The sequence below is a fragment of the Dipodomys merriami genome, unplaced genomic scaffold (assembly GCF_024711535.1).
Source record: "Dipodomys merriami isolate MVZ:Mamm:240054 unplaced genomic scaffold, mDipMer1.0.p SCAF_71, whole genome shotgun sequence".
Taxonomy (NCBI): Eukaryota; Metazoa; Chordata; class Mammalia; order Rodentia; family Heteromyidae; genus Dipodomys; species Dipodomys merriami.
The window spans coordinates 980,185-1,006,722 of record NW_027206302.1 but is presented as its reverse complement, the minus strand read 5'-3'; the positions used below and the strand labels follow the sequence as shown (position 1 = coordinate 1,006,722).

Genomic DNA, 26,538 nt, shown 5'->3' with positions numbered 1-26,538 from the left:
TTACGTCCACTTGGTTGATGCTGCTCCATCAGTGGACACGGCTTCCAGTAGAGGCCCCTGACAGCTTTGAGACCTGCCACTTCTGTGTTCCAGGACTTTGCTGGGGCTGTGACCCCCCACCTGCCCTCAGTCCCTGCTTTCCTCCTAGTCACTGATTGCTGTGTGTCTTTTTGAGTTTCCTTATTCTTGGCCTGATAGCCCTCCCATTTAGGCTGATTTCTAACAATCTGCTATTTTGTTCCTGGGCTCGCATCCCTCACTTCCCTGATCCCTTTATTTACTCACCTCAGACCTTCAGGCACATGGCCAAATGTGGTCTTCTGAAAACCTTATGGGTTGCTTCTGGCCCAGGATACCCAAGGTCCTAGAATTAGTCTAGAAGTCATAGTCATTGGCAGTGTAGCCCTTGTGTACCTTTCTATTCCTCTCTCTGTGCCTGTGCATGTATCTTTCCTTCTAACATGAGCAAACTCAGTTCCTGTGCAAGGGGTAGTCCTTGATCCTTTTAGAGTCAGTTCAGAAATCCCCAACTCCCCCGTGATGCTGTACCTGATCTCCCAGCCCCAAAGCTGCTACTCCCTGGGGCCCTTACAGCCTAGGCACACACTGTCACTGTAGCACTGACCATAGAATGGCGACAACTGTATATGGCCATTTGGATGGGTGTGTGCTCTCAGCCAGGCCTCAGCAAGTTGGCCTTGGGACTTATGCAGAATGAGAGGATGGAATGCACAGAACTTGCTTGTCCTTGGTCCTCTCATCTGCAAAATGGACATGGAGACAATCCTTACCCAGCCTTCTTCACTGGATATCCTGAGCATAACTCTTAGGGAGGCTTTTCTGAGGGGTTGGGATCAAATCCAGGGCTTGTGCATTCTAGGCAAGCCCTCCACCAGCCAAAGCTCAGTGGTGGAGTGTTTACCTAGCATGTGGGAGGCTTTAGACTCAATCTCCAAAATGTAGGGAGTATTTTATAGAGATGATTTTCTCCAGCAAGTTATTCCTCCTTTGGTTCAGTGCCAACTCTGGGCCCCAACTACTCTTGACCCCAACTTGGCTGCTATCCAGGGTGCTCAACAGGATTTGTTCCCCTCCCCAAAAAGACAAAGATAAGAGGCAAGACCAAGGCCCAGTCAAGCTCAGTTGCAGCCTCTCATTGCCTTGCAGACTGATGGGGCCTGGGTAGAGGGACCATACTACCTTCAGGAGAGCAGGTACTGGGAGCATCCACAAAAGTACAATGCAGAACGATATATCTAATTTTCTAATAGCCATTTTTAAGTTTGAAATTAATTTTAGTAATTAACCCAATGCATTACAAATATTATAACATATAATAAATATAAACATTACCAAAATAGCTGGCTTTTTTTTTTTTGTCGGTCATGGGGCTTGAACTAAGGGCCTAAGCGCTGTCCCTCAGCTCTTCTCCTCAAGGCTAGCGCTCTACCACTTGAGCTACAGCACCACTTCCAGTTTTCTGGTGGTTTATTGGAGATAAAAGTTTCACAGATTTTCCTGCCCGGTCCGGCTTTGACCACAATCCTCAGATCTCAGCCTCCTGAACAGCTAGGATTACAGGTGTGAGCCACCAGTGCCTGGCTGTTGGCATTTTTTAACTCAGTTCTTGACATTGCTTATGCATGTATCTGTCTCTGTCTCTCTTTCTGTCTCTCTCTGTCTCTCTGTCTCTGTCTCTGTCTGTCTGTCTGTCTGTCTGTCTGTCTGTCTGTCTCTCTCTCTCTCTCTCTCTCTCTCTCTCTCTCACACACACACACACACACACACACACATACACACACACACAATCTCAATGTCTTCTGAGTACACCAGACAATATAGCTCCAGGCCAAGCACTGGCAGTGCCTGGGGAAAGTCCATTCATTGTCCTCTGTGAAAATGAGTAACCTGCTATGATCTACTTCACTGGGCTCCAGGGAGGGTCCTCCCAGGACCCTTAGCCCAATACCAGCTTGAAGGAAGTGCCAAGTCAGCTGGGATCTCCATGTTCCAGGGATACTGCTGGACACAGAGGCCGTGTGTGGAAGTAGACCAAGAGAACACCTGTGGGCTGGCATTGGCCTCCTGAGGGCTAGGAGAAGGATGTGTATGCCTTCCCATCTCCTCCCAGCCTATCTTCTCCCCTCCAACCTGCAACCCTTGAGAGAGGGGAAGCAGGTTAGGGCTGACATTTGAATACTCACATTAAAACTCAATTGGGTTTAATTCACGTTCATTAGTTAGCAATTAAAAGGAAATCAGGTGGCCAGGATGGTCTGAGGGAGGCCTGGGGAGGATTGTTGCTGACTTTGGCCAGTCTGGACTCTTCCCTCTGAACTTCCTCACACCCATTCTGGCAGCTTTGTGGGGCCCACAGTTGGGGTTTTCTAGGTCCAGTACCCTGCATATTCCTTCTCCTCACTCCAGGAAGATGGACACCCTCTCTGCCCCCTCCTCAGGGCACATGCTGCGTATTTAGATCAGGGAGACCCCTTTAGGGTTTGGGCTTTTATAACTCAGAAGATGCCAAGTAAGGGCATTGAGAATAATGAGATTTATCTCTTAGTAAGATTTTTTTGGTGGAAGTGAAATGGATTGGAAAGAGGATGAACAGTGAGTCTGGCTGCAGAGACCAGCAAGGTAACTGTCCATAGAAAGAAGTGGGGGAAGGAAGGCAGACTGTGTAGTGAGTAGAGTCCTCAGCCCTTCAGGTGGGTTGACTGGATGGATGATCATGCCATTGGTTTAGGGACACAGGAAAAAGACCAGCTTCAGGGAAGACAATCATGAGTTTAACCTTGGGCACTTTAACTTTAATAAGACAGTCATGGCTATGGTGGAGATTATAGATCAAGGACAGCCATGGCATCTCAATCAATGGCTGGGCACAGGGGTACACACTTGTTATCCCAGCTGTAGGGAAAAGTGCAGTGGCTGGGCATAATGGGGCACAGATAGAACACCCTATCCAGAAAAAAAAGGCTGGAGATGTGGCTCAAGTGGCAAAATATGGGATTCTGAGTTAAATCCCTGCCTCCCCCCAAAAAAAATTGTCAAGGGGAAGGTAATCAAGTGAGATGCAGCAGTTAGACACAAGGGTGGGGCTTGGGAGGGGGCTGGCCTCTGGGAGAGAAAGTCCATGCAGTGAATAGAACCGTCAGCCTCTCAGGTGGACTGGGCATAGAAGATGAGCCAGGGACATGGCTGACAGAGGAGGAAGCTAGATTGGAATGGGCTGAGTGGGAGGTGAAGAAATGAAGGTAGAATAGAGTATTCTAGAAGTAAAGCTCGAAATAGGGAAGGGAAAACGCAGGACCTCTGGTAGGCTGTGAAGGTGAGTTCATTGGAGATGTCCTTTTCCTTTCCCAGATCCCACATAATGACAGACCCAAAATAACCAGCCCTACCACCCTGCGAGACAGGGTCCTGAGTCCCAGTAATGGGTGCCATCACAGAGATTGATTTCGCTCATTTGCTGGGCTGCAGGCCAGCCACTGTTCCTGGAGGGGGAGTGAGGGGTGTGCTGGTGGGGAGGGGAGAGAGAGGAAGGGGTGTTCCACAAAGCCAGGACTCGAAGACCTTCTGGGAGGAGGGAACTTGTCTCTATGAGGAGGCTTCCTGGCAGGCAATAGAGATATAAGCACAATATCCCAGACCTCCTGCATCCTCACCCCTGCTCCCGAGCAAGCAAGAAGAGTGGAGAGCCCTCCCCACAGTCCTCAGCTTCCCAAGGGGCCTGCTCCAGTCTGGTATGTCCCCATCTGTGGTGGCACTGCACGGCTCCAGCCATCAATCCAGGAGTCCCTAGAGTCCACCAAGAAAGTCAATATTTAATTTGGGCACCATGTTAATGCCATCGATTGCCAGCCCCCTCCCCCCACTTCCTCAGGCTCATTTGTCACTTCCCACCCAGGACATGTACTGGGAGTGGGGTGGGATGCTGGAGCCCAGAGGGGGCTGAGCTTGGCCTGGAGTTGGCTTGGGGAGACGCCTGCATGTGGGGGTGTTGCCTGAGCCATCCAGTATGCCGTTGCCCCCAAGAATCACTCCTCTGCTTTGTCTAAGTTTCCTAAATCCTGTTTCTGGAGAGAGAAACTCTCCTCCCTCTTGGGGACTGGGTCTAATTTCCTTCAGGTCTGTATACAGAATTGTCCTTTTGAACTAGGTGGATGAGGGAAAGATGGGATGTGCGAAATACACCACCATGAGAGAAGTGAGGACAGCCCTGAGGCCAGCGCCTGTGGGCCAGGGAGGCTCAGGCTCCCTGGGTCTTTCTTCTCAGTGGCCAACAGTGATACACAGTGGTGTTCTCTTGACATGCCAGTTCTGGAGAGGGGCTTGAGAGGAGCATTGAGCATAGAGGCTTCGAGTCCAGTTGGGCAGCAAAAGGGAGACATGGGGCAGGACAGGGCCCAAGGCTGGGCCGGGTCCAGCTCCACTCTGTTCTTGTTAGGGATCAAGTGAGGGACTGGGCCCCGTGAAGCCAGTGTCATGTGACTGAGGGGACAGTTTAACAGCTAGAGACACCAGCAAGGCAGCAATGACACACGGCACACACATCTAAGCAGAAGGAAATTCTGCTTTGATAACCCACTCCAGAATTTTACTATTAAAAAAATCCACAAAGAGGACAAATGCTGGTGGCTCATGTCTGTAATCCTAGCCACTCAGGAGTCTAGAGATCTGAGGATGGTGATTTGAAGCCAGCTGGGGCAGGAAAGTCCACAAGACTCACATCTCCAATTAAACAGGGAGGAAAAAAAGCCAGAAGTAGGGCTGTAGCTGAAGCAGTAAAGTGCTAGCTTTGAGCAAAAAATCTGAGGGACAGTCCCTGATCAAGGTCCAGTACCAGCGTGAGAATATACATGCACATGTACAAACATACACACAAAAAAGAGCTCATTTTCATTTCAGCATACCCATAAGTACTCTGCATCATGAAATAGTATAATTTCTATTGTGAATTATGTATAGGAACTCCAGCTTCTTCCCAATGGGTAGGACATTCACATGTCTTCATCCAGTCCAGATGACCCTCCATCCTGAGCTGCCCTACCCTTGAGCCATTCTCTTAAATCCCGATTCAGGAGAACTTGTGGTTCAGTCAGCATTGGCTGGCAGCCAGGAGCCAGTGACTCATGCCTGTCATCCTAGCTACTCAAGAGGCTGACATCCGAGGATCACAGTTCAAAGCCAGCCTGGGCAGAAAAGTTCATGAGACTCTTATCTCCTTTTAACTACCAGAAACCTGGAAGTGGTGCTGTGGCTCAAGTGGTAGAGTGCTCGCCTAGAGCTGAAGAGCTGAGGGACAGCACCCAGGCCCAGAGTTCAAGCCCCACAACCACCACCACCAACAACAAAAATTAAAAAATATATATAGTCTGGTGGGGCCTTGGGTGGGGTACTGGCCACTGTTCTACTTGTCCTGCATGCTCCTCACTGAGTTAGCTCCCAGTTCATGGCTTCCTGTCTGTTCCTCAAACATGTCGTGTTTCTCCTATTGCAGGGCTTTTGCGTTTACTGTATTTCCCATTTAAAAGACTTCCCTAGTGCTTTATTGTCGCTCCCATTTGAAAGACTTTCCCTGTTTTGCTAGCTCCTACTCTTTTTCTTGTCAGTCCTGGGGCTTGAACTCAGGGCCTGAACACTGTCCCTGAGCTGCTTTTTGCTCAGGGCTAGCACTCTACCACTTGAACTTGAACCATAGCTCTACTTCTGGCTTTTTCTGTTTATGTGGTACTGAGGAATTGAACCTAAGGTTTCATGTATGCTAAGCAAACACTCTACCACTAAGCCATCTTCCCAGCCTGAGGCTCCTGCTGTTTTGATTACTGCTCTGCTCCATTGATGTCCTGAAAAGACTTGGCTACTTCTTGCTCTCACTTAGCTCTTTTTTTTGCCGGTTGTGGACCTGAACTCTGGGCCTAGGCGCTGTCCCTCATCTCTTCAGCTCAAGGGGAGCGCTCTACCGCTTGAGCCACAGAGCCACTTCCGGCTATTTCTGTTTATGTGGTGCTAAGGAATCAAACCCAGGGCCTCATGCATGCAAGGCAAGCAATCTACAACTGAGCCACCTTCCCAGCCCTCACTTGGCTCTTTTCTTCACAGCTAGAGCTCTACCACATAAGCCATACCTCCACTTCTGGTTTTGGCTGGTTAAGTGGAAATAAGAGTCTCTCAGATTTGTCTGCCTGAGCTGGCTTTGAGCTGAGATCCTCAGATCTCAGCCTCCTAAATAGCTAGGATTATAGGTATGAGCCACTGGTGCCCAGCTTCCGAATCACTTTAAAAAATCATATTATCTTAATAATTTCACGGTACTATTTCTCTTGGCCTGAAATTATCTGACTTCTTTCTTACTTATTGCCTATCTCTCACACTGGACTGGGAGCCCCTGATGATAGAACAGCATAGATGCCTTATTTACAGGCATAACTTTCTGTTGTCTGGCACATGATAGGAACTTAATAGATACTGCCAGATGAATGAGCGATTGAGTGAGTCAATGAATGAATGGGGAGACATTGGGAGGGAGTGTCCAGCAAGCAAATGTTGCTGAGAGTCTGGGCTTAGTGCCCTGCTGGTAGTGAGCTGTGTCTGTCTATGCCTGGGGTGGGTGGGTGGGGTGGGAGTCTGCTGCTTGTGCAGGCCTGGGAAGTGGGGAGCCCCATAGGACACCAGCCTCAGGCCATGCATATTGCAGAAGGCTCATTCCTTGAATATTAACTCACTGCTGGACCAGCAGCCCTGACTGTTTCTGAATTTTTCACTGTCAAGGCCAGTGGCTGACTGGAGAAGGGGGAGGGGAGGACAGAGCATCTGCATCAGAAGGCCACATACACATATTTCTGTGAGGGTCACATGCAGCTATGTAGGCAGACGCGTCTGAGCATGCTTTGCCTTTAGCTAGCCTGCAGGGCACACACGTGAATTGGGTTTATATGCCATCATTTCCAAGATCCACTGAGGAAAGAAGGGGCCCTAGAGACCATTGAGTTCTGCTCCCTCCATTGTGCAGAGGGAAAACAGAGGCCCAGATGGAAGAGGATGCTCCAGGTCACCCCCATGAGTCCCTGGAGGATCAGGGTTACAGCTCAGTGAGCAGTGAGCACTTGCAGAAAATCTATGGGGTGCCTGACACTATGCTGGGAACTGGGGACTCAATTCCCCAGAGAACTCAGGACAAAGGGCCTAGGGAAGAGTGGGGATGAACATGGAAATGTGCTCATGCCCGTGAGGCTCCAGAGATGCAGAGGTCTCTCTTGCCTCGTGGGGAGAGTGTCAGAGAAGAGAGAGAGAGAGAGGAAATACTTGTGCTGAGCTTAGAAGACGAACTGAAAGCTCCATAGGCAGAGAAAGGGGAAAGGGCACTTCAGGCAGGGGGTGCTGCATAAGCAAAGGCACAGAGGCATGAAACAACCTGGCAAGTGGGGAATTGCAAATAGTGCTTGCTGTCTGGCTGGAGGGGATCGGAATGGAGGATGGGCTATAGAGATGAGGCTGGGAAAGTGGCTTGGGGGTGGTGGTAGGGTTTGCATTTTAGTTTATTCTGATGGCTGGGAGAAGAGGACCATAGAAGTCCAACTGAACTTTAGAAAGATTTCTGAAGCTACTAAGGACAACAAATATATCTTGAGCACTTAACTATGTGTCAATACCACGCTGGGTCCTGAGGATACAATTTGAATGAGGCACACGTGATCTCAGCTCTACACTGGAGGCTCACACAGACAGGTGTTGAAGATAGAAATCTTGACACACAAACCAATATCTTTTTTTTTCCTTGTGCTGGTACTGGGGCATGGACTCAGGGCTTCATTGCTGTCCCCTGATTTGCTGGTTAATTTGAAGATGGTCTTTCGACTTTTCTGCCTTGTCTGGCTTCAAACAGTGATCCTCAGATTTCAGCCCACTAAATAGCCAGGATTACAGGTATAATCCACTGCTGGACCCAGCTATGGATTTCCTTCCCTCCTTCCCTCCTTCCCTCTTTCCTTCCCTTTCCCTCCCTCCCTCCCTCCCTCCCTCCCTCCTTCCCTCTCTCCCTCCCTCCCTTTCTTCCTTCCTTTCTTCCTTCCTTCCATCTTCCTCTCCCCCTCCTCTCTTTCAGTTCTGGAGCTTGAACTCAGGGCCTAGGTACTGTCCTTTAGCTTTTTCACTCAAGGCTGGTGCTCCACCACTTGAGCCAAAGCTCTACTTCTGGCTTTCTGGATAAGGAGCATGTGGATTTTCCTGCCTGGGCTGGGGCTTGGAACTGCAATCTTCGGATCTCAGCTTCCTTAGTAGCTAGGATTGCAGGTGTGAGCCACTGGTGCCTGGCTAAGAAATGCCATTTCTATATTCTCTTTATACCAACACCAATCTGACTCACTCTAAGCACTTCCCTACAACTTGGCAGAGAATTCCATTTCAGTCATTATTAATCAGGCTTGGACAAGGACCTGATATTCCCACTTATACCTAAACACTAAGGCCTGTGCTACTCACCTTGGCTCCACAGAGATGCCTACCCCACTTGGTTTCTTTCTTTCTTTCTTTTTGGTCGGTCATGGGGCTTGAACTCTGGGCCTAAGCACTGTCCCTGAGCTCTTCAGCTCAAGGCAAGTGCTCTACCACTTGATCCACAGCACCACTCCCACATGGTTTCTTGAGGTTCAAAGACTTGGGTGTTCCCTTGTTACTTTGGGAAACTAAAGCTAGTTCCCCAGTGCCAGGGATCCAGCAACCCCAGGTATATTACCACTTATCTTCAGCTCCTGTTACCTGCTGGGGAGGGTGCTACCACTTCTCCCTGTGCAGCTAGCTAGTTGTCATCTCTCCTCTGTCTGTCCTCTTCTCCTCCTCCCTTGGGAGCATCAAGTGCAGTTGCTTCCAGAAGGTTAGTGTTTTCAAAAGTCCAGATGAGCCATCAGACTTCAAGCAGCTTTTGTGTTCTGCCGGGCACAGTTCCCCGAGGCTAGGAAAATCAAAGGCCTTGGCTACCAGCATGGAAGTGGGAGGGAGAAATACAAGGGAGCAAAGCAATTAATATCTCAATAAGCTGTGCTGCCTGCAGAGTGGCTGGGTAGTTAGGAACCCAGGGGGAAGGCTGCTCTGTGAGCGGCATGGATGCACTGGGGATGAGGGAATTGTAAAGGGAGTACCTAGCTCACAGCTGGGGGTTGGGAAAGGCCTCCTCAGGAAACCAGTTTCTGCCTGGCTGAGCACCCCAAGACAGGAAGGACGAGGCCAGGGAGAGTCTTCAAGTGAAAGGGACAAGAGCAGACCACTGCCCTCACTGACAGAAGGCAGGAGGAGCTAGTGGTAGTTGGGCTGGTGTGTGTGGAGAGGTGAAGAGCCTCCTAAACTCCAAATCGAGATTTGGAGTTAATCTGGACCATGAGAAGCCGTGGAAATATTTTAATCAAGAGAGTGACAACTAGATTTCTGTTTTAGAAACACGGCTTTTTGCCAGGTGCGGTGGCGGCCTCCTGTCATCCCGGGCGTTATAGGGAAGTTCAAGTAGGAAGATCCAGGCTGGCCAGAATATAAAGTAAGTGCTTCCCTCAAGAAATTAACCAATGCAAAAAGAGGCTGGAGGTGTGGCTCAGGTGGTAGAGTGCTTGCTTAGCAAGCTTGGGGCCCTGAGTTCAATCTCCAGTATTGCCAAAAAGAAAGAAGAAAACCAAATATGACTTTCCAGAGAGGAATACAGAAAGGAAGAGCAGTTGGCAGGGTCTTTGGGCACCAGTGGCTGGGATGGAGAGAAGGCAGGTTCCAGAGACATCCTGAGAAACTGGGACGGGACTTGGAGCTGGGAGGAGGACCAGCGTGAGAAGGGCACGGCTCCCTTTTCCCTCTGGGCGAATCCAGACATGAGCATCCTGAGCAGAAGGATGGGCCTAGGAGCTCTAGGGACCTGGGGGGGGGGGGGGGGAAAGGAGGGATTCTGAGAGCTGTCCTCCCCGCTCCCCTCCCCACCATGCTCTCGCTCCGTGATTCCCAAACTTCCCGCTAGATGGTGCCGGGTGAACGGGCTCCACCTCCCCTCCTCTGCCCTTCACTCCCAGGATGGGCTTTGCCTGGGACCTCTCCCAAAATGCACCCCTTCAGTACCGACTCCCCAGGACTCTGGCCTCAGCCTCTGGGGGTTCAATGCTAAAGACCTCTGCCCAAGTGCCTTCAGGAGGCTCCCCGTGCCCACCTCCAGAGGGCTCCTCCCCCAGGCTGCTAGGCTCCAGCAGCCCCACAGCTTGAAGGCTTCCAGTAGCCGTACCAGGGTGCTGCTCCCACCCTCCACCTCCCGACCCCACGGAGAGGAAGCGGCATCCTTCCTCTTCCCGCACACCCCTGACTTTGGGACAGGATGCTGGGTCGGCCAGGGCGGGGCCCAGAGGCCCAGGATGAAGTCAGGGAAGGCTTTAGGGCGTGCCTACAGTGGGCGTGGCCACGGTGATGCATGGGCGTGGTTTCGTGGGCGTGACCACTGGGCGGGCGTGGCGTTCGTTGGGGGCGTGGCCGGAGGCCGGGTGGGAGCAGGATCCGGGAACCCTGCTTCTCGCTCTGTTCTCCCGCCCCAGGTCTGCTCAGTGTCTGCAGCCTTGCCCGCCGGTCTGGTAGGCAGACACTGAGACCATGCAAAGGCTCCTGGACCTAACAAACTAAGGTCGTTCTCCGAAGGCCTTGCCCAGCTCTCTGGAAGGAGGAAGGGGGAAAGAGGACACACCTCTGCAGACGTGTTGACCCTCCCCCACCACCCCCAGCCTCTATCGTTTCCTATTTGGACAGTTGGAAGGCCTGTGGGGTTGAACCCCGAGAGGAATGAATGGATCAAGCGCTTGCCCCTCCACGAGGCCTCTCCTCCCTGCTGCTCTGTGCTCAGGCCTTGAGCCCGATCTAAAAATAGGCCTCCGTGCTGGAACGTGCCCACCCAGGAGAGGGTCAAGGAGGCCTGAGTCACCGTTCAGGAGGGCCTTTCCCCGCTCCCCCCACGGGACCTGAGGTTGCTGAGGCCGCCTCGATGGCCCGGCATCACTCCCAGTCTCTTGGCCGCACTCTGTGCTTGGCCATGCTGTGCCCCGGCTCCCAGGCCCAGCAAGCAGTAGCAGCCACAGCCGGGAAGGATTAGGAGTTCCTTGGCTAGATTTATTTGATTGTTTTTGTGTGTCTGGCCGGCAGCGCCCACTCTGGCTGGACAGTCATGTCTGCACCTGCCCTTTTTCACAGTCCAAGCTCACTAGGCCTCTGGGTAAGGACCCAGGCTGGGATCCGACCTGGCAAGCACCTCTAGCCTCTAGGTGAGAAAACTGAATTCCAAACAGGAAGGGGCCCATCACTGGGCAGAGTGTGCTGTGATAGCCTTGGATTCAGGTCCCAGTTCTGCCTCTTAGTGGGCCACCTGCTTAACTTCTGCTGGACACTTAAAGTTCCCATGCTGAAGATAATACCAGCTCCTGGCTCAGTCACCTGTAAAATGGGATAATGATACATAGTCCTGTCCTGGTGGTTAATACAATTTAAAAAGCAGCAAAGAAGCCAGGCCCTGGTGGCTCACACTGTAATCCTAGCTACTTAGGAGGCTGAGATATGAAGATCTTGGTTCAAAGCCAGCCAGGGGAATGACAGTCCATGAGATTCTTATCTCCAATTCATCACAACTGGAAGTTGCTCTGGGGCTGAAAGTAGTAGTGCTAGCCTTGAACAAAATAGCCCAGGATCCACCTTCAAGCCATACAACAGACTAAAAATAATTTTTAAAAAAAGCAGCGATGACATATTAGACACAATGATTGGTTCAGTTCTACTGAGCAAGTTAATTACCATCTCTGGTGCCCATCTTTTTCTCACCTCCCCCAGTACAGAGGAGGAGAATTAGAGAATGTAGTGTGATGAGGGCCTCTCCCTGGAGAGGTTCAGGTAAGGTAGTGCAGGGTACTTGGTGGGATGTGGAACATCTGGTCAACTGAGGCATGTACTGGGCATGAAGGCTGAGGGAAGGGGTTGGCATCCTGGTCCTCACATAGATCTTACTCACCTTATCTCATTGTCTGCCCCAAAGAGCTGGGCCGTGACAGGTTTAAGAGTCTCAGACTTGGCTAGTCCTTGGTGGCTCAGGCCTGTAATCCTAGTTACTCTGGAGGCTGAGATCTGAGGATCATAGTTCCAGGACAGCCCAGGAAGAAAAACCTGTTGAGAGTCTTATCTTCAATTAACCACAAAAAGAGAAACTGGTTCAAGTGGTAGAAAGCTAGCCTTAAGCAAAAAGCTAAGGGAGAGCACAAGGCCCTGAGTTCAAGCCCCAGTACACACACACACACACACACACACACACACACACACACACACACACTTTCTCTCTCTCTCAAAGCACACACACACACTTTCTCAAAAGCACACACACACACACACACACACACACACACACACACACACACACACGAAACAAAAGAGAGCCTCAAATTTGGACAATGGAAGGGACTCAAGAGCTGCCACAATCAGCCTTCCCTTACTGCCAAAGGGTAGGGGAGCCACCCAAAGCCAAGTGTTTTAAGTCAGGCTCCAGCCTTGAATCTCAGACCCAGGTTCTACTCCTACACCTTCTAATATCCTATCTTTTTTTGTCCCCACACAACAGTGCCAGGCCTTTTCTGGATTGTCAAAGCTGGTGGACACTCCAGCTGGTTTCTTTCTTATGCATTATGTTATTATTATTCAGGCATTTAAGGTATTGTATTATCTCCCTGAAATACCACTGGTTTTTTTTTTTGTCAATGGCAGAACTTGAATTCAGGGCCTGGGTGCTTTCTCTGAGCTTTTACTCTCAAGGCTAGTGTCCTACCCACTTTGAGCCACAGCCCCACGTCCAGTTTTTAAGTGGTTAATTGGAGATAAGAGTCTCATGGACTTTCCTGCCTGGGCTGGTTTCTAACCACAATCCTCAGATCTCAGCCTCCCGAGTGGCTAGGATTTCAGAGGTGAGCTATCAGCAACTAGATGCCATTGATATCTGAAAGCTACATAAAGTTGGGTCTGTAAACAGTTCTAGTTACAAGAGGCTATGAGGAACAGGGCAAGAATCCTTGGTAATTACCAGCTTTCTCAATTAATTCTAGTAATTAACATCTTTGGGTGTTAACATGGGCTTGTTTTTGTCTTACACATGATCTCATTTACTCCTCACAACAGTTCAGTGTGATTATGTGTCATTATGATCACCCCACTTGATGGCCATAGTGGAAACTACAGCTCAGAGAAGTAAAGGAATTGGCCTAAGAGAACAAAGCCAGGAAATAGCAGAGCCAGGATCAGAGCCTCTCAGATCTTTGATTTTATTTTCTGTCTTGGTGAAAAAAAGTATATTTACACCCTGAATGTTCTCCTCCCTGCCCTATTTCTGTCTTGCTGGCTAGTTTGAAAGGTGTCCCCAGCCCAACATCATTGGGTACTACTGCAACTGATGAGGCGGGGCCCAACAGCAGCCAAAATGTCTCTCCACCCAGAGATTCCAGGAGTCCAAAAAAATTTACAAGTCTAACTGTCTGAGACTCTTGCATGCAATGAAAGGATCTGGAAGTCCAGGCTACTCCCTTCCTCCCCACGCCTCCCTCACCAGAGACTGCTGGGTTTGTGTCTCAGGGATGGGATTTGTCCTTTGTTCACATGCAAGCATTGGGCTCTGGGAGAAAGGGCAGGAAAAGCAGGTCCTTCTGGGCTTTGCTGTCTAGCATGGTACCAACTGCTCAAGTGAATCAATAGCCAATAACTGATTACACTCCTCCCTCCTCCAAGCATCTGCTCAGATCTACCCACTCGGAGAACAGTCCCAATTGCCTTCCCCACTCTCGAGTGGGAAGGAAAGCAGAGACAAGTCTCAAAGCTAAATGAGGAAGTACAGGAGGAGGGGGATATGGCAGGAGGGGTGCAGGGAACAGAGCATGTGTGCTGTGGTGAGGTTGCACACACTTGCTGAATTCTGGAACAGCGTCATTTATGGAGTTCCAGGAAGCACTCATGCTCAGCACTTCGCATGCACCTTCCCAGTAACCCTCAAGTCCCCTTACTCCCCACCACAGCATCTTTGTGAGCTAGGATTTCCAATAAAGAAAGAAAAAAAGAAGTAATAAAGAAAAGAAGAAGAAGATGGAGCGGAAGAAGAAGAAGAAGAGGAGGAGGAGGAGGAGGAAGAGGAGGAAGAGGAGGAGGAAGAGGAAGAAGACGGAGGAGAAGAGGAGGAGGAGGAGAAAGAAGGAGGGGAGGAGGAGGAGGATGAAGAGAAGGAGGAGAGGAGGAACAGCAGCAGCTCACTCCAGGAGGTAGGGTAATTTGTTAAAAATCCAAATCCACAGCAAGGAAAATGACAGAGGTGGGATTTGAGCCCTGTTATCTTAAGGTTGGAGCCCTCATCCTAAGACACTATGCTGAGGCCATGTTTGGGTTTTTTTAAATAGGGAAATAAGGCCCAGAGATGCTCAAAGGTAGGCCCAAGGTCACACAGCCCAAGCAGGACTGACTGGAGTTAATTAGTGGCTAGAAGGATGTTTGGGTAAAGGTACATGAAACTGTGTTACTAAGGTCTTGACAGGTGAACTCTTGTCCTGAATGCCTGACATCCTTGGGTGTAGGACAGTCCAGCCAGAGGGTCCTCCAAGCTGCCCACATATCACTGTCAGCCCTGGGCTGAGGGGAAGAGGACCCCATGGATGACTGGGCAGAACTGTCTCCCTCCCACTGCCCCTTGGGTGCTTTTTGTGAGCTGTCTCCATGGTACCAGCTCTGTGTGTCTAGGGAATCAGAGGAGGAAGTTTTAGTCTTTGTGCTTGGGGAGCATCATGGGGAGGGGGGAGCCATTACCTGGGCTGGGGATGCTGAGGCTGGAGATCAGGAACATTCACTAGGTGTCAGCAACCAGGACAGGGCCTTTCCTCTTTTATCACCATCTCTTTCAATCCTTTCAAACTCTGAGTGATCTGGGAGCAGATGGCTCACGCCTATAATCCTAGCTACTGAGGAGACTGCAAGCTGAAGATCAAGGTTTGAAGCCTGGGAAAGCTATGAGACTCTTATCTCCAATTAACCACCAAAAGCCAGAATTGGAGCTGAGGCTCAAGTGGTAGAGCGTCAACCTTGAGCAAAAAGCTAAGGGACAGTGTCCAGGCCCAGCCCAGGTACCAGTACCAAAAAATAAAAACAAACAAATAGCAAAACACTCTGAGTGACAGATATGTTACTTACCTCTGCGTTCAGAAAAAAAGTTAACTCACAAGAATTAGGTATAGACTAAGCAAGAACAAGTTTTGAACCCAGATTCAGGCAATGTAATATTGTGCCCACTGCTGGGTTCTAGAATGAATCACACATACTGAGCACCTGTAGAAAAAAAGTGAGCTGTACAGAATCAGAAACTTGTGGGTTGGACTGAGCCCTCCTAGGAGGGCCTGTTGTATTGCTCCACAGCACCTGGGGAACTGCAGGTGACCTGATTGGTTGAGACTGTGGGCCCTGGAGTCAGGCAGAGGAGAGTTGAGATCTCTGCTCCCAGCCTGGGATATGGAAGCTAAACCTTGCATCCTCCAGAGTTAGAGGCCATGAACGGTGCCTCCAATCCTAAATTGCTTTGTGGTGGCACACTCCTGTAATCCTGCCTACTCAGGAAGCTGAGATCTGGAGGATCACTGTCAAAGTCAGCCCAGGCAGGAAAGTTTGCTAGACTCCATCTCAAAAACAACCAGCAGCTGGATGCCAGTGGCTCACACCTGTAATCCTAGCTACGCAGGAGGCTGAGATCTGAGGATCATGGTTTAAAGCTGCCTGGGCAGAAAAATCCATGAGACTCGGCTCCAATAAACTACTCAGAAAAATGTGAAAGTAGTGCCTATGGCTCAAGTGGTAAGAGTGCTAGCCTTAATCACAAAGAGGCTCAGGGATAGTGTGCCCAGGCCCTGAGTTCAAGTCCCAGGACCAAACAACAACAACAACAACAACAAAAAACCCCAAACCAGCAAAAGGATCAAGGCTGGAGGGGTGGTTCAAGTAATTCAGCATCAGCCAAGCAAGCAAGCCCAGCGAATGAGAGGCCCTGATTTCAAACACTCATACCTCCCTTACAAATACAAAACAGAGAAACAGAGACCAGAGGCACAAGGAGACAGAGAGGCAGAGTTGGAGACACAGGTCCCAAAGCAGAGAGAAATGAGTTAGCAACAGAGAATGATGAGAGCATGCCAGCGAGTGAGGGCAGAATCATGGAGGCAGAAGAGAGAGAGCTAAAGAACCACAGAGAGATCACGCACATGTGGAAGAGAGAGGGCAGACGAGACAGAGATGAGACACTGAGGGAGGCAGAGAGAGTCTTTGCTCTCCAACCTCAGTCTCTCCACCCTGAGGCAGAAGCCTTAGGGTGTACATGCACGTGTTTGTGTGTATGCCCGTATGTGTGTGTACATACCTTTGTGCACGCGTCCATGTTGAGTCTCCTGCAGTGTAGTTATGACTAAGTGTGGGGTGGGCAGGATGCAGGTGGGGGCTTGCAGGTTACCAATCTCAGCTGTAGGGCAGTAGGAATGGTGGTCAGGATCACACTGAAAGCCAAGTCACAAACATATGCTAGAACTGTGCAGATGTTTACACCAGGGAAAGAGCAGGCCTCTTCCTCCAGGGCTGGAGGTCAGGGAGGGCACTGGGAGGGGCTGATTAGGGAGCTGAACCAGCCTAGGCAAGACGAGGAAACACACATTCTCCCAGGCAGAGGGAAGAACAGCAGCAAAAGTCCCAAGCAGAAGCCCATGGAGTGGTGATTACAGGGTGGAGATTTGGGGGTTTTCGTGAGGACTAGAACACGACTGATAGAATTTGGGAAAAGGCAGCAGGCAGGGCAGTCAGAAGCTCTTGTAGCAGTCCTGTAAAAAGAAAGACAATGGTGGCTTCCACAAGAGGGGTGGTACTGGAAGTAAGGAGAAATAGATGAATGTTGCCTGTGGTTTGGGGAATAGGGAGGATGGGATTGAATGGGGGAGGCTGTGAAGAAGACGACACCAAGCTTAGGTTTGCAGTCTGAGCATCTGGATGAATTCTGGTGGTGTTTACCAGGAGGAGGAAGCCCGGGAGGAGCAGACCTGTGACAAGTCATCTATCATGTGGGATGTCTGTGCATATGTGTGGTGTGTGTGTGTGTGTGTGTGTGTGTGTGTGTGTGTGTGTGTGTATGTGCATGTGTGTGCACACGCACCTATGCTAGCCCCTTCATGTGTGCATGTGCAGCCCAGGACCCTCATGCCACCTTAAAACACCTCTGCTTGGATGTGTGGGAGCCCCTAGATCTGTCCTGGAACCAGGCTCTCCCTTGGCGCTTTACCCTTGCCTGGTCCCAAGGGCTGTCCCTGGCAGATGGGGGTTCCCAGCGGCCAGCTGGGGCAATGGGAGGGCCCGTGAGCATCGCCAACATCTGGGCCTATTACCCCAGGCCCAGGAGGCCTCGGTAGCCCCACCCGGCAGCGGCAGGCAGGCTCCAGGGCAGCTGGTGGAGATTAGCAGCACTGATTACCTCGTGGCGATGCCATCTGGGGTGAGGGCACGGAGCCCGGCCCCACGGGATACCCCGCTTGCTGGTGTACGGGGCTTTCTGGGGCCTGAGTGCATGTAAACTGTGTCAGCCTAGCTGCATGTATGTATATTTGCATGTCTGAGTGAATCCATGTGGCTGCCCGTGCCTATGTGCACACATGTGCAAGAGATCTGCAGGCAGCTCTGCTTGCCTATTTAAATAACTATGCTTGTGGGTACATGTCTGTGTTTCTAGGTCTATGTGTGCATGCATGTCTGTGTGCTCCTGCGTGTGACTGTGTATGCACATTAAAGTCCATGTGGTGCCTTATTTGTGCCCTCCTTCCTTCTTTCTTCCTTCCTTTTTTTTGGGGGGGGGGGAGGTCTGGTCGTGGGGCCTGAACTCTGGGCCTGGGCTCTGTTTCTCAGCTCTTCAGCTCAAGGCTAGCGCTCTACCACGTGAGCCACAGTGCCACTTCCGGTTTTTTTCTTTTTGCTTGTGTGGTGCTGAGGAATCTAACCCAGGGCCTCATGCATGCAAGGCAAGCACTCTACCACTGAGCCACCTTCCTAGCCCTCCTATCATTTCTTTGGGTCCAGTCGTGGGCCTGAACTCTGGGCCTGGGCACTGTCCCTCAGCTCTGCAGCTCAAGGCTAGCGCTCTACCATTTGAGCCACAATGCCACTTCTGGCTTTTTCTGCTTATGTGGTGCTGAGGAATCGAACCCAGGGCCTCATGCATGCAAGGCAAGCGCTCTACCACTGAGCCACCTTCCCAGCCCCTTTCCTTCCTTTTTTCCTTCCTTATTTCCTTCCTTCCTTTTTTCCTTCCTTCTTTCTTTCCTTCCTTCCTTCCTTTTTCTTTTTTTTTTTTGGGTCCGGTCATGGGGCCTGAACTCTGGGCCTGGGCATTGTCCCTCAGCTCTTCAGCTCAAGGCTAGCACTCTACCACTTGAGCCACAGCGCCACTTCTGGCTTTTTTCTTATGTGGTGCTGAGGAATCGAACCCAGGGCCTTGAGCATGCAAGGCAAGCGCTCTACCACTGAGCCACCTTCCCAGCCCCTTCCTTCCTTTTTCTTCTTTTCTTTTTTTCCCCCCTGGTACTGAAGAGTGAACATCGGGTCTCATGGGCTAGTACTCTATCCCCAAGCTAACACCCCCAGTCCTTTTCTGATCTGAGGCAGGGTCTTGTTAGGCTGCCCAGATTGGTCTCAAGCTTGCAGTTCTCCTCCCCAGCAGCAGCTGAGATTTTGTTTGTTTGTTTGTTTTTACACTTTTATTTTTTATTTTTATTTTTAAAATTTTTTTATTGTAAAGATACTATACAGAGGGTTACAGTTACATGAGTGAGGTAATGAGTACACTTCCTCTTGAACATTGTTACCCCCTCCATTGTTTTCCCCCTACCATCCCCTCCCTCCCTCCCTTCCCCAAGGTTCTTTTTTTTTTTTTTTTTTTGATTGTGATTAAGTGATTACTTAATTTCCGGTAATTCACAGTATTGTGGAATAATGATGCTCGTTTAAAGTCACAAGTTCATTCTAGCTTTCCTGGAGCAAATTGTCTATCACAGTCTGTAATATATAACGGGCAGCAGCTGAGATTAAAGGCATACCCCATCACATCTGTTGCTGCGTATTCTGAGAATTACACACCTGAGTACACCCAGAAAAAAAAAGTCTCAAGTGGTTCCCTGGTCTCCTACATGTGTCTTTCTGTATCTGTTTGGTATTGTGTGTGTACACAGCATGTGTGTTAACACATGCACATGGAGTGTGCACCCCCAAGTGCTATGTGAAAACACACTGGGTTAGGTGCACATATGTGTCACAGGAGGAAGGAACATGGTACATTTCTAGACCATCTATGATGATGGAGCCAGGCTGAGGGCGTGTCCTGGGATCTCTGAGCACTCTTGGGGTGCTCTAGGAGGGCCTCTGGACTCCCCCTTCTCAGGTTTCCATGTCCCTGGCTCTGGAAGCAATGGCCCAGCCACACCTCTTACTGGGGCTGCAGTGGAGGAAGAGTGGGTATAGTCAGGATGTCCAGCCTCACTGGACATGGCTCTCTGCTCCAGTGCCTGTGGGCTGGGATGCTGAGAAAGCAGTTGGTACTATGTCAAGGCTTTTCATCGGCAAGATGGGGGTAAGTGGAGAACGTTGCTTCATAGACTGGAGGCTCCCACCAGTAAGCTCAGCTACTCAGGAGGCTGAGATCTGAGGATCGAGGTTCAGAGCCAGCTCAGGCAGGAAGGTCTGTGAGACTCTTGTCTCCAAGTAATCACCAAAAAGCAGAAGTAGAGCTGTAGCTCAAGTGGCAGAATGCTGGCCTTGAGCAAAAGAAGCTCAGGGACAATGCCTAGGTCCTGAGTTCAAGCTCCAGGATAGGAAAAAAAAAAAAAAAAGATGAAAGGAAGCCCTGCTCTGGTGGCTCATGCCTGTAATCCTAGCTACTGAGTGGGCTGAGATCTGAGGATTGTGGTTCCAAGCCAGCCTGGGCCAGGAAAGTCTGTGAGACTCATCTCCAATTCACCACCATGAAGTCAGAAGTAGGGTTGCGGCTGTGGTGGTAGAGGGCCAGCCTTGAGTGAAAAAACCAAAAAGAGCACAAGGCCCTGAGTTCAAGCCCCAGTATCAGACCAAAAGAAAAAACAAAGATGAAAAGAGTTAGAATATGTGGAATTCTTAGAGCCTGACCTCTGTGTGTGCCCAGTACTGGGAGCACACGCATGGGCCAGCTGTCCTGCGCCTGGCCATCCCTCCCACCAAAGCCTCCAAACCCCACCCCTTGCCTTGCTGCCTGCTGAGCTCAGCACTTTGCAGGCCCCACCGCTGCCACCACCACATCTGGGCCCAGCTCAGCGCAGGGACCGCAGGGGAGGTGGGGGGGCCTGCACAGTGTGGTGGGGATTTCCACTGACTCAGCACCTCTGGAGTTGGAGGAGGGAAACCTCAGGGCTGTCCTTCTGCCTCAGTTAGATGGGGCCACAGCCACCCCTTCCCCCAAACCAAGGCACTCCTGTTGCTGCTTTTCCTCAGACCTAATTTAACACGCATGGGCCACTGAAATCCACTTCTTCATGGTTCCCCAGCTTTTGGGCCAAGAATTGGTGGTTGACTCCAGGAAGAGACCTTTGGGGGTTGAGGATGGAGGAAGGCCCGCCTGGACAACCTTCCCTGTGCCTTGATAGAACTGGAAACACTACCTGCCCCCGAGTCCTCCCAAGAACCATCTTTTCCTGCCTTTCTTTTTTTTGGTGAGGAGCATTCACTGCGGAGTCCAGAGTCCAGACTGGCCTCAAATTTGCCATCCTCCTGCCTCAGCCTCCCAAGTGTTGTAGTTACAGGTGTGTACCAACCTCAATTTCTTTCTTTTCTCTGGGCCCTGAATGTAAAGCAAAATCCCTCCCAGGAACTGGAGATGAACTCAACTTCCATCCCATCCCACCCTGGCCCGGGCCAAGGATTCCCAATATTAATGAAAATAGCAGCACACACGTCTCCTCCGTGCGCCGGAGCATGTATAAGCACTTTTACAGACTCGAACTCCTTTCCTTAGGCAAAGCCACGCAGGGCAGATAGGACAATCATTCCATCCTGCAGATCGCCACAGTTAGAGCAGGAGGCAGGGTTGCAGCAGCCCTGCTCACTCCTGGAGTAAGGAGGAATGGGAGAAATGCTGGGTTCCACCAGAACAGATGTGTGTGTGTGTGTGTGTGTGTGTGTGTGTGTGTGTGTGTGTGTGTGTAAGGGGGGGGCTCCAATTGCCCCCTTTCTCCCCCCTCCCCCCCAGTGCAGACAGAGACAGACGGCTGCCTGGGAATTCTAGGCCCAGAAACTGGAAAAAGCTGACCACTGAGGCTTGGGCTCCAGCCACGTCACGGGTTCCATGGGTCTTAGGGTCTCCACCCCCTCTCCATCCCATCAGACTTTCTGGGGGCCTGACCAAAGAAGGAGAACCGGGGTGGTCCCAGAGGAGGCCCTCCGAACTCCAGGCCCCCCGCCTGCCCTCTGCAGGCGCCGTGGCAGGGCAGCTCGGGGCACGCCGGGCCCCGCCCGCCGCCCGCCGCCCTCTCCGGGCTCACCTGGCGGGGAGGTAGGCGGGGCCGGCCCCCGGCGCCCCGCCAGGCCGGGAGCACGGCGGGATCCGCGCGTCCCGCGGCCCGCGCCCCGGCCGCCGCCGCCGCCCCTCCGGCCTCCTCCTCCTCCTCCTCCTCCCCGCGGCCTGGCGGGCCGGCCCAGCTGTGTTCCATTACCGCCCTGGCAGCCCCCCAGCCCCCTGGAACCGCCCCTCTCCCCCCGCACTCGGAGCGGCCGGCAGTCGTGCGCGCGGGGCGCACTCGGCCCGCGGAGCTCCGGGCGCCAGGAAGCAGGGGGAATCGCGGCTGGCAGCGGGAGACCGAGGACCCCCAGGGGGCCAGTGGTACCCAGGCCCTGCTTCCTCTGTCTGTCCGGTCTGGGGCAGCCTGGATTGCTCAGGGAGGTCAGCAGCTTCCCAGCCGCCGGTAAGTGGGCACGGACTGGGCTGCCTCCTTGGTTGGGCTGAAAGGGCCCTTTCTACCCAGCTTGCTGTGTGACCTGGGGCCTGTGGCATCCCTTCTCTGAGCCTCAGTCTTAGTTTTTCTGCTTCTTTTCTTTCCCCTGAATCAGGACGGGCCCTAAATTCCATCCTGGTTCTATTCCTCTCCTGGCCCTCTAACTGTGCTTGTGTTAGGTGGGAGAACTATCTGGAAGCATCTTTACTCTCTCCATGTAACCCCTCACTCCGACTGGGGAGTGGGGGTGGGAGGGGTGGAGTGGAGACCAGAAGTGGGGAACCGGAAGGGAACATGAGCACATGCACGTGCACGCCTCCACATGCACCCACGTAGGGCCTGTGGGCCGGCAGCCCTTCCATTGGCTGGCAGGATGGCAGCCTGGGTAGGGTCTGAGCGGTGCAATGTGTGCACCCTAGGCTGGAGGATGGATAGGGTGGGGGCACAGTTCCATCCCAGGGGGAGGGAAGTTGGAGTCTTAACTCCCCAATATATTGGGGTGAAGGGGTCTTTTCTATTCTCATGTCAGAACTACGGAAGGGAAAGTAGGATTCCATTGGAATGAATGAGGTCAGACTTGCATAAGAACTTCACAACAGGAAGGCCTCCTGGAGGTGGTCATAGGCTGGCTGGGTGTATGTGTCTATGTGTGAACTGGTGTGTCTGTGAACATGTCGGTGTACAGGTGAGTTTGTACACCTGTGCTGGTATGTGTGCATGTGTGTGGAACTCTCTCTCGCACACACACACATGCCTGACTGTGTGCTCATGAGCTGCCTGTCCTGGGGAGAGACCAGATGATATATGGCTCTGCTGGCTGCTTGCTGAGCTTGCATTGATTTATCTGGGCCCATCCATCAGGGTTTAATAAAACTAAAAGACGAGCATCCATCAGCGGAAGAGTTTGGCAATGAGGTCGTGAGCCCCAGTGACCTGCTCTCCTGCCCACTCCCCCACAGGGGAGGCTGCCTTGGCCCTCACACAGCCCCATGATACCTGCCAGGAGACTCAGCCCCGGCTTTCTCCCCTGACCTTGCGGGTGCCTGGCAGGGCTGCCTGCCCCAAGCCAGCGTACCTTGCCAGGTACCAGCCTGCTATATGCCAGCACGGTTGTTCCAAGTGTTGGGATTCTTCCAAGTGTTTTGATCAATAGCCTCTGCCTTTAGACCCCTCACTGTCCCAACTTCTGTAGTCTTCTAGAACCTTCTAGATCTCTCCTCAACCCACTGGCACAGCTAGAGGCCTGTAATAGTACTCCAGCCAGCATTCTACTCTGGCTGGTGAATGTCTGTGCCATACTGGTAGTTAAATATTTTGATTCTCACCACTGGCCAGATCCAAGCCCCAGACTTGTATTGGGCCCCTGAAAGGGATTACGAGCTCTTCCTACCCCAGTCCCAGTGCCCAGGCCCCCAGGCTGGTGCTGTTGGCACCTATGCATGCATGGATTCAGCAGCCCACTTTCCCGGTCTCTGGTTTTCAGGTGCTGTGGCTGCGGCTGACCCCTCTGAGCCAGTATGTGGGTATCCTGGGCTCCTGGCCTGTGGCTGCTCAGTCTCTGGGCCACTTTCATCCATAGGATAAATGCAGGTAAGATGACATGGGGATCAGGGTACCACAAGCCTGCAACTGGCCCCCTGAAGTACTGGGCGTTTGCATGTATGTAATCATGTATGTGCTGATCATGTAGGCATTAGTGGGAGAGTCTAGGAGCTGGACTCAGATGGTGTGTTTGCACACAAGCAAGCAAGCTGAAAAGTTGTGTGTGTGTGGTTGTGTTTCTGAGCACTGCTCAGTACAAAACCCACCTTTCAAACTTTGCTGGGGCTGGTGGGTGAGGAGGAAGAGGCACCGTGCCCCCCCTGCAGAAGGCAGCCTGAGCCCTTTGGCGCCTTCTCCTGGTGGACTCCGTCTCTAGTCTAGGCCAATGTTCCTCCTCCATACCAGCCAGGAATGAAGGGCCCGCCCCAAGGCCCAGACTCTGGATAGAGAGAGCAAAGCTTTCCAGGGCCTATAGCCAGGGGAAGTCGACTGGGCAACCTGCCCAGCCTTGCTGGGTGCCCTCTAGGCTTAGTAGCTCTGCCGCCTAGCCAGGCAGGAGCAGAACGCCCAGCACCCAAATTCAGCCAGGCAATGGAGGCAGAAAAACAGAGGTGGTGAACAGGGCGAGAGGGTCTGTGGCAAGGGGTAGAGCTGGGATGTGTGACAGCCAGCCATTTCCATCTGTATACACACACACATACACACACACACACACACGTGTATGGTTTTACGTGCGTGTATGGGGGAGCTTTGCACTCCTCTCCTTCATCAGGTCCCTGGGGGGCGGGGGGGTTGGGGCAGAGGATTTCAACATCTGTGAGGAATCTAGGCCCAGTGCCAAGGGGTGAGTCACCCATTGCTGCTGTGATGCTGAAGACAGTGATGGTCTTTCCGGCCAGACCTGGAGGAGGGAGACTCCAGGGGGGTCACCACCGTGCTCAGGGATCTTCTTCCAGCCAGGCCAGCTCTTAGGAGCCTACTTCATTGTCTTGTCTCACCTTCCCCATCTGCCTTGCTGGGAAGGCCTTTTTAGTTGTTGTTGGTGGTAGTCATGGGGCTTGGACTCAGGGCCTAGGCGCTGTCCCTGAGCTCTTTTGCTCAAGGCTTGTGCTCTATCACTTGAGCTACAGTGCCACTTCTGGTTTTCTGGTGGGTAACTGGAGATTAGAGTCTCAGGGAGTTTCCTGCTCAGGCTGGCTTCCAACTGTGATCCTCAGATCTCAGCCTCCTGAATACCTAGGATTACAGGTGTGAGCTACCAGTGCCCAGCTGAGAAGACCTTTTTTTGAGTCTACCCTCTTTCTCTCCAGTGTAATACCTCCACCAACACTAAGTCAGCTCCAGGGAGAAGGAGGAGGCCCCTGGCTGCCAACTTGTCCCTTTGGGGCTTTAGAGACCTACATTAAATGCTCTCCAGGATTCTTTACCCCTTCAATATGCCCTGTTTGGAACCCAAGGCCCTGGTTGTCCTTGTGGTCCCTGTAGCCTCTCAGTCTCTTCTTCCTGTTTCTCTAGATGGTATCCAGGGGAAAAGTTACTCTGTTAGCTGAGACTTGTGTCTGGCGTGCTTGTCTGCCTTGAATGTGGGAAGTGAAGCCCCACCCATTGCTGAGAACACATGTGCCAGCCGCACATGGCATCTCTGGTGGCATGGCTATGCACAGCTCACACATGTGCAGACGTGTACGTGCAATTACCCAGGATGTAGGAGTGTACATGAACTTGACACTTCCTCCCTGCTGCAGGGCTCCCTTGTCCCCCACCTGGGTGTATGTCGATTAGGGAGCATGTACATATCCATGGCTTATTATATGTGCCCTGGGGCTTCTGGGGTTTCTCTCATCCCTCCCTTGCTGGGGGTCCTTCTGGCTCCCTGTGCAGCCAGGGTCAGAAGGTGAGAGCACTCATAGCCAGCCTGGCCTAAAGGTCCACAGTATGGACTATGAACTTGTTCCTCCCCGGGTTCCCCAGGACCCAGCTGGGCAGCTGCGTCAACTGAGCCCCTAATACTTCTTCACTGACTCTGTTCCAGGTGAACAGTGCCCACCATCCCAGCCCGAAGGCCTCAAGCTGGAGCACAGCAGTGACCTGTCAGCCAACGTGACAGGTGAGGACCTCTCCTCACGCTGTCCCCCTGCCCTTTCCCTGGAGTGGCCCTTGTCCCTCCTTTCCTGCCCAGCTCAGCCCTTCATCTAGTGTCTCCCCCAAAAGGCTTCAACCTCATCCGCCGACTCAACCTCATGAAGACATCTGCCATCAAGAAGATCCGCAACCCCAAGGGTCCCCTCATCCTGCGGCTAGGGACAGCCTCTGTGACCCAGCCCACGCGGTACGGGGATTGCCAGCAATGGGCGCTGACCTCACCCACACCTTGTCAGCTCCAGATTGGGGTGGGGAGTATCTGTCTCTCTGGGAGTCCTCCCACTTCTCCCCCTGACTGTCTGTGTGCCCATCTTTCATTCAGCGTCTTCTTTTCTGCCCCAGGTCCATAATTTACCCCTTGGAAGCCCTCACCAAAATTAATTAATTAGTCAGTTTATTTATTTATTTATGCCTGTCCTGGGCCTTGAACTCTGGGCCTGGGCACTGTCCCTAAGCTCCTTTTGCTCAAAGCTGGCACTCTACCACTTGAGCTACAAGCACCACTTCCGGCTTCTTCTGAGATAAATTGGAGATAAGAGTCTTTTGGACTTTCTTGCCTGGGCTGGCTTTGAACCGCAATCCTCAGATCTCAGCCTCATGAGTAGCTACGATTACAGTCGTGAGCAACCAGTTCCCGGCTCTTCACCAACATTTAATGTAGTGTAAATAGTCATTCCAAGGATTTGTGTGTGTGTGTGTTTGCCAGTACTAGGGCTTGAATTTAGGACCTGGGTACTGTCCCTTAGCTTTTTCATTCAAGGCTGGTACTCTACCACTTGAGCCACAGCTCCATTTTGGGCTT

At 51.8% G+C, this 26,538-nt stretch overlaps 1 protein-coding gene across 4 annotated transcripts in view; it reads left to right on the top strand.

The window, feature by feature from the left end:
* Positions 1-14,217: 14,217 nt before the first annotated feature.
* Positions 14,218-26,538, top strand: part of Col16a1 (collagen type XVI alpha 1 chain) — a 63,738-nt gene continuing 51,417 nt past the window's right edge. For 2 of the 4 annotated variants that reach the window (XM_070008976.1, XM_070008974.1), the window contains exons 1-4: positions 14,218-14,291; positions 23,536-23,642; positions 25,627-25,701; positions 25,806-25,923. In XM_070008976.1, coding sequence (XP_069865077.1) covers positions 23,570-23,642; positions 25,627-25,701; positions 25,806-25,923 — 266 coding nt within the window. In that variant the 5' untranslated portion in view covers positions 14,218-14,291; positions 23,536-23,569. Of the gene's footprint in view, positions 14,292-21,843; positions 22,023-23,535; positions 23,643-25,626; positions 25,702-25,805; positions 25,924-26,538 lie in introns of those variants that run through there. The other 2 variants (XM_070008977.1, XM_070008975.1) reach the window with 2 other exon arrangements.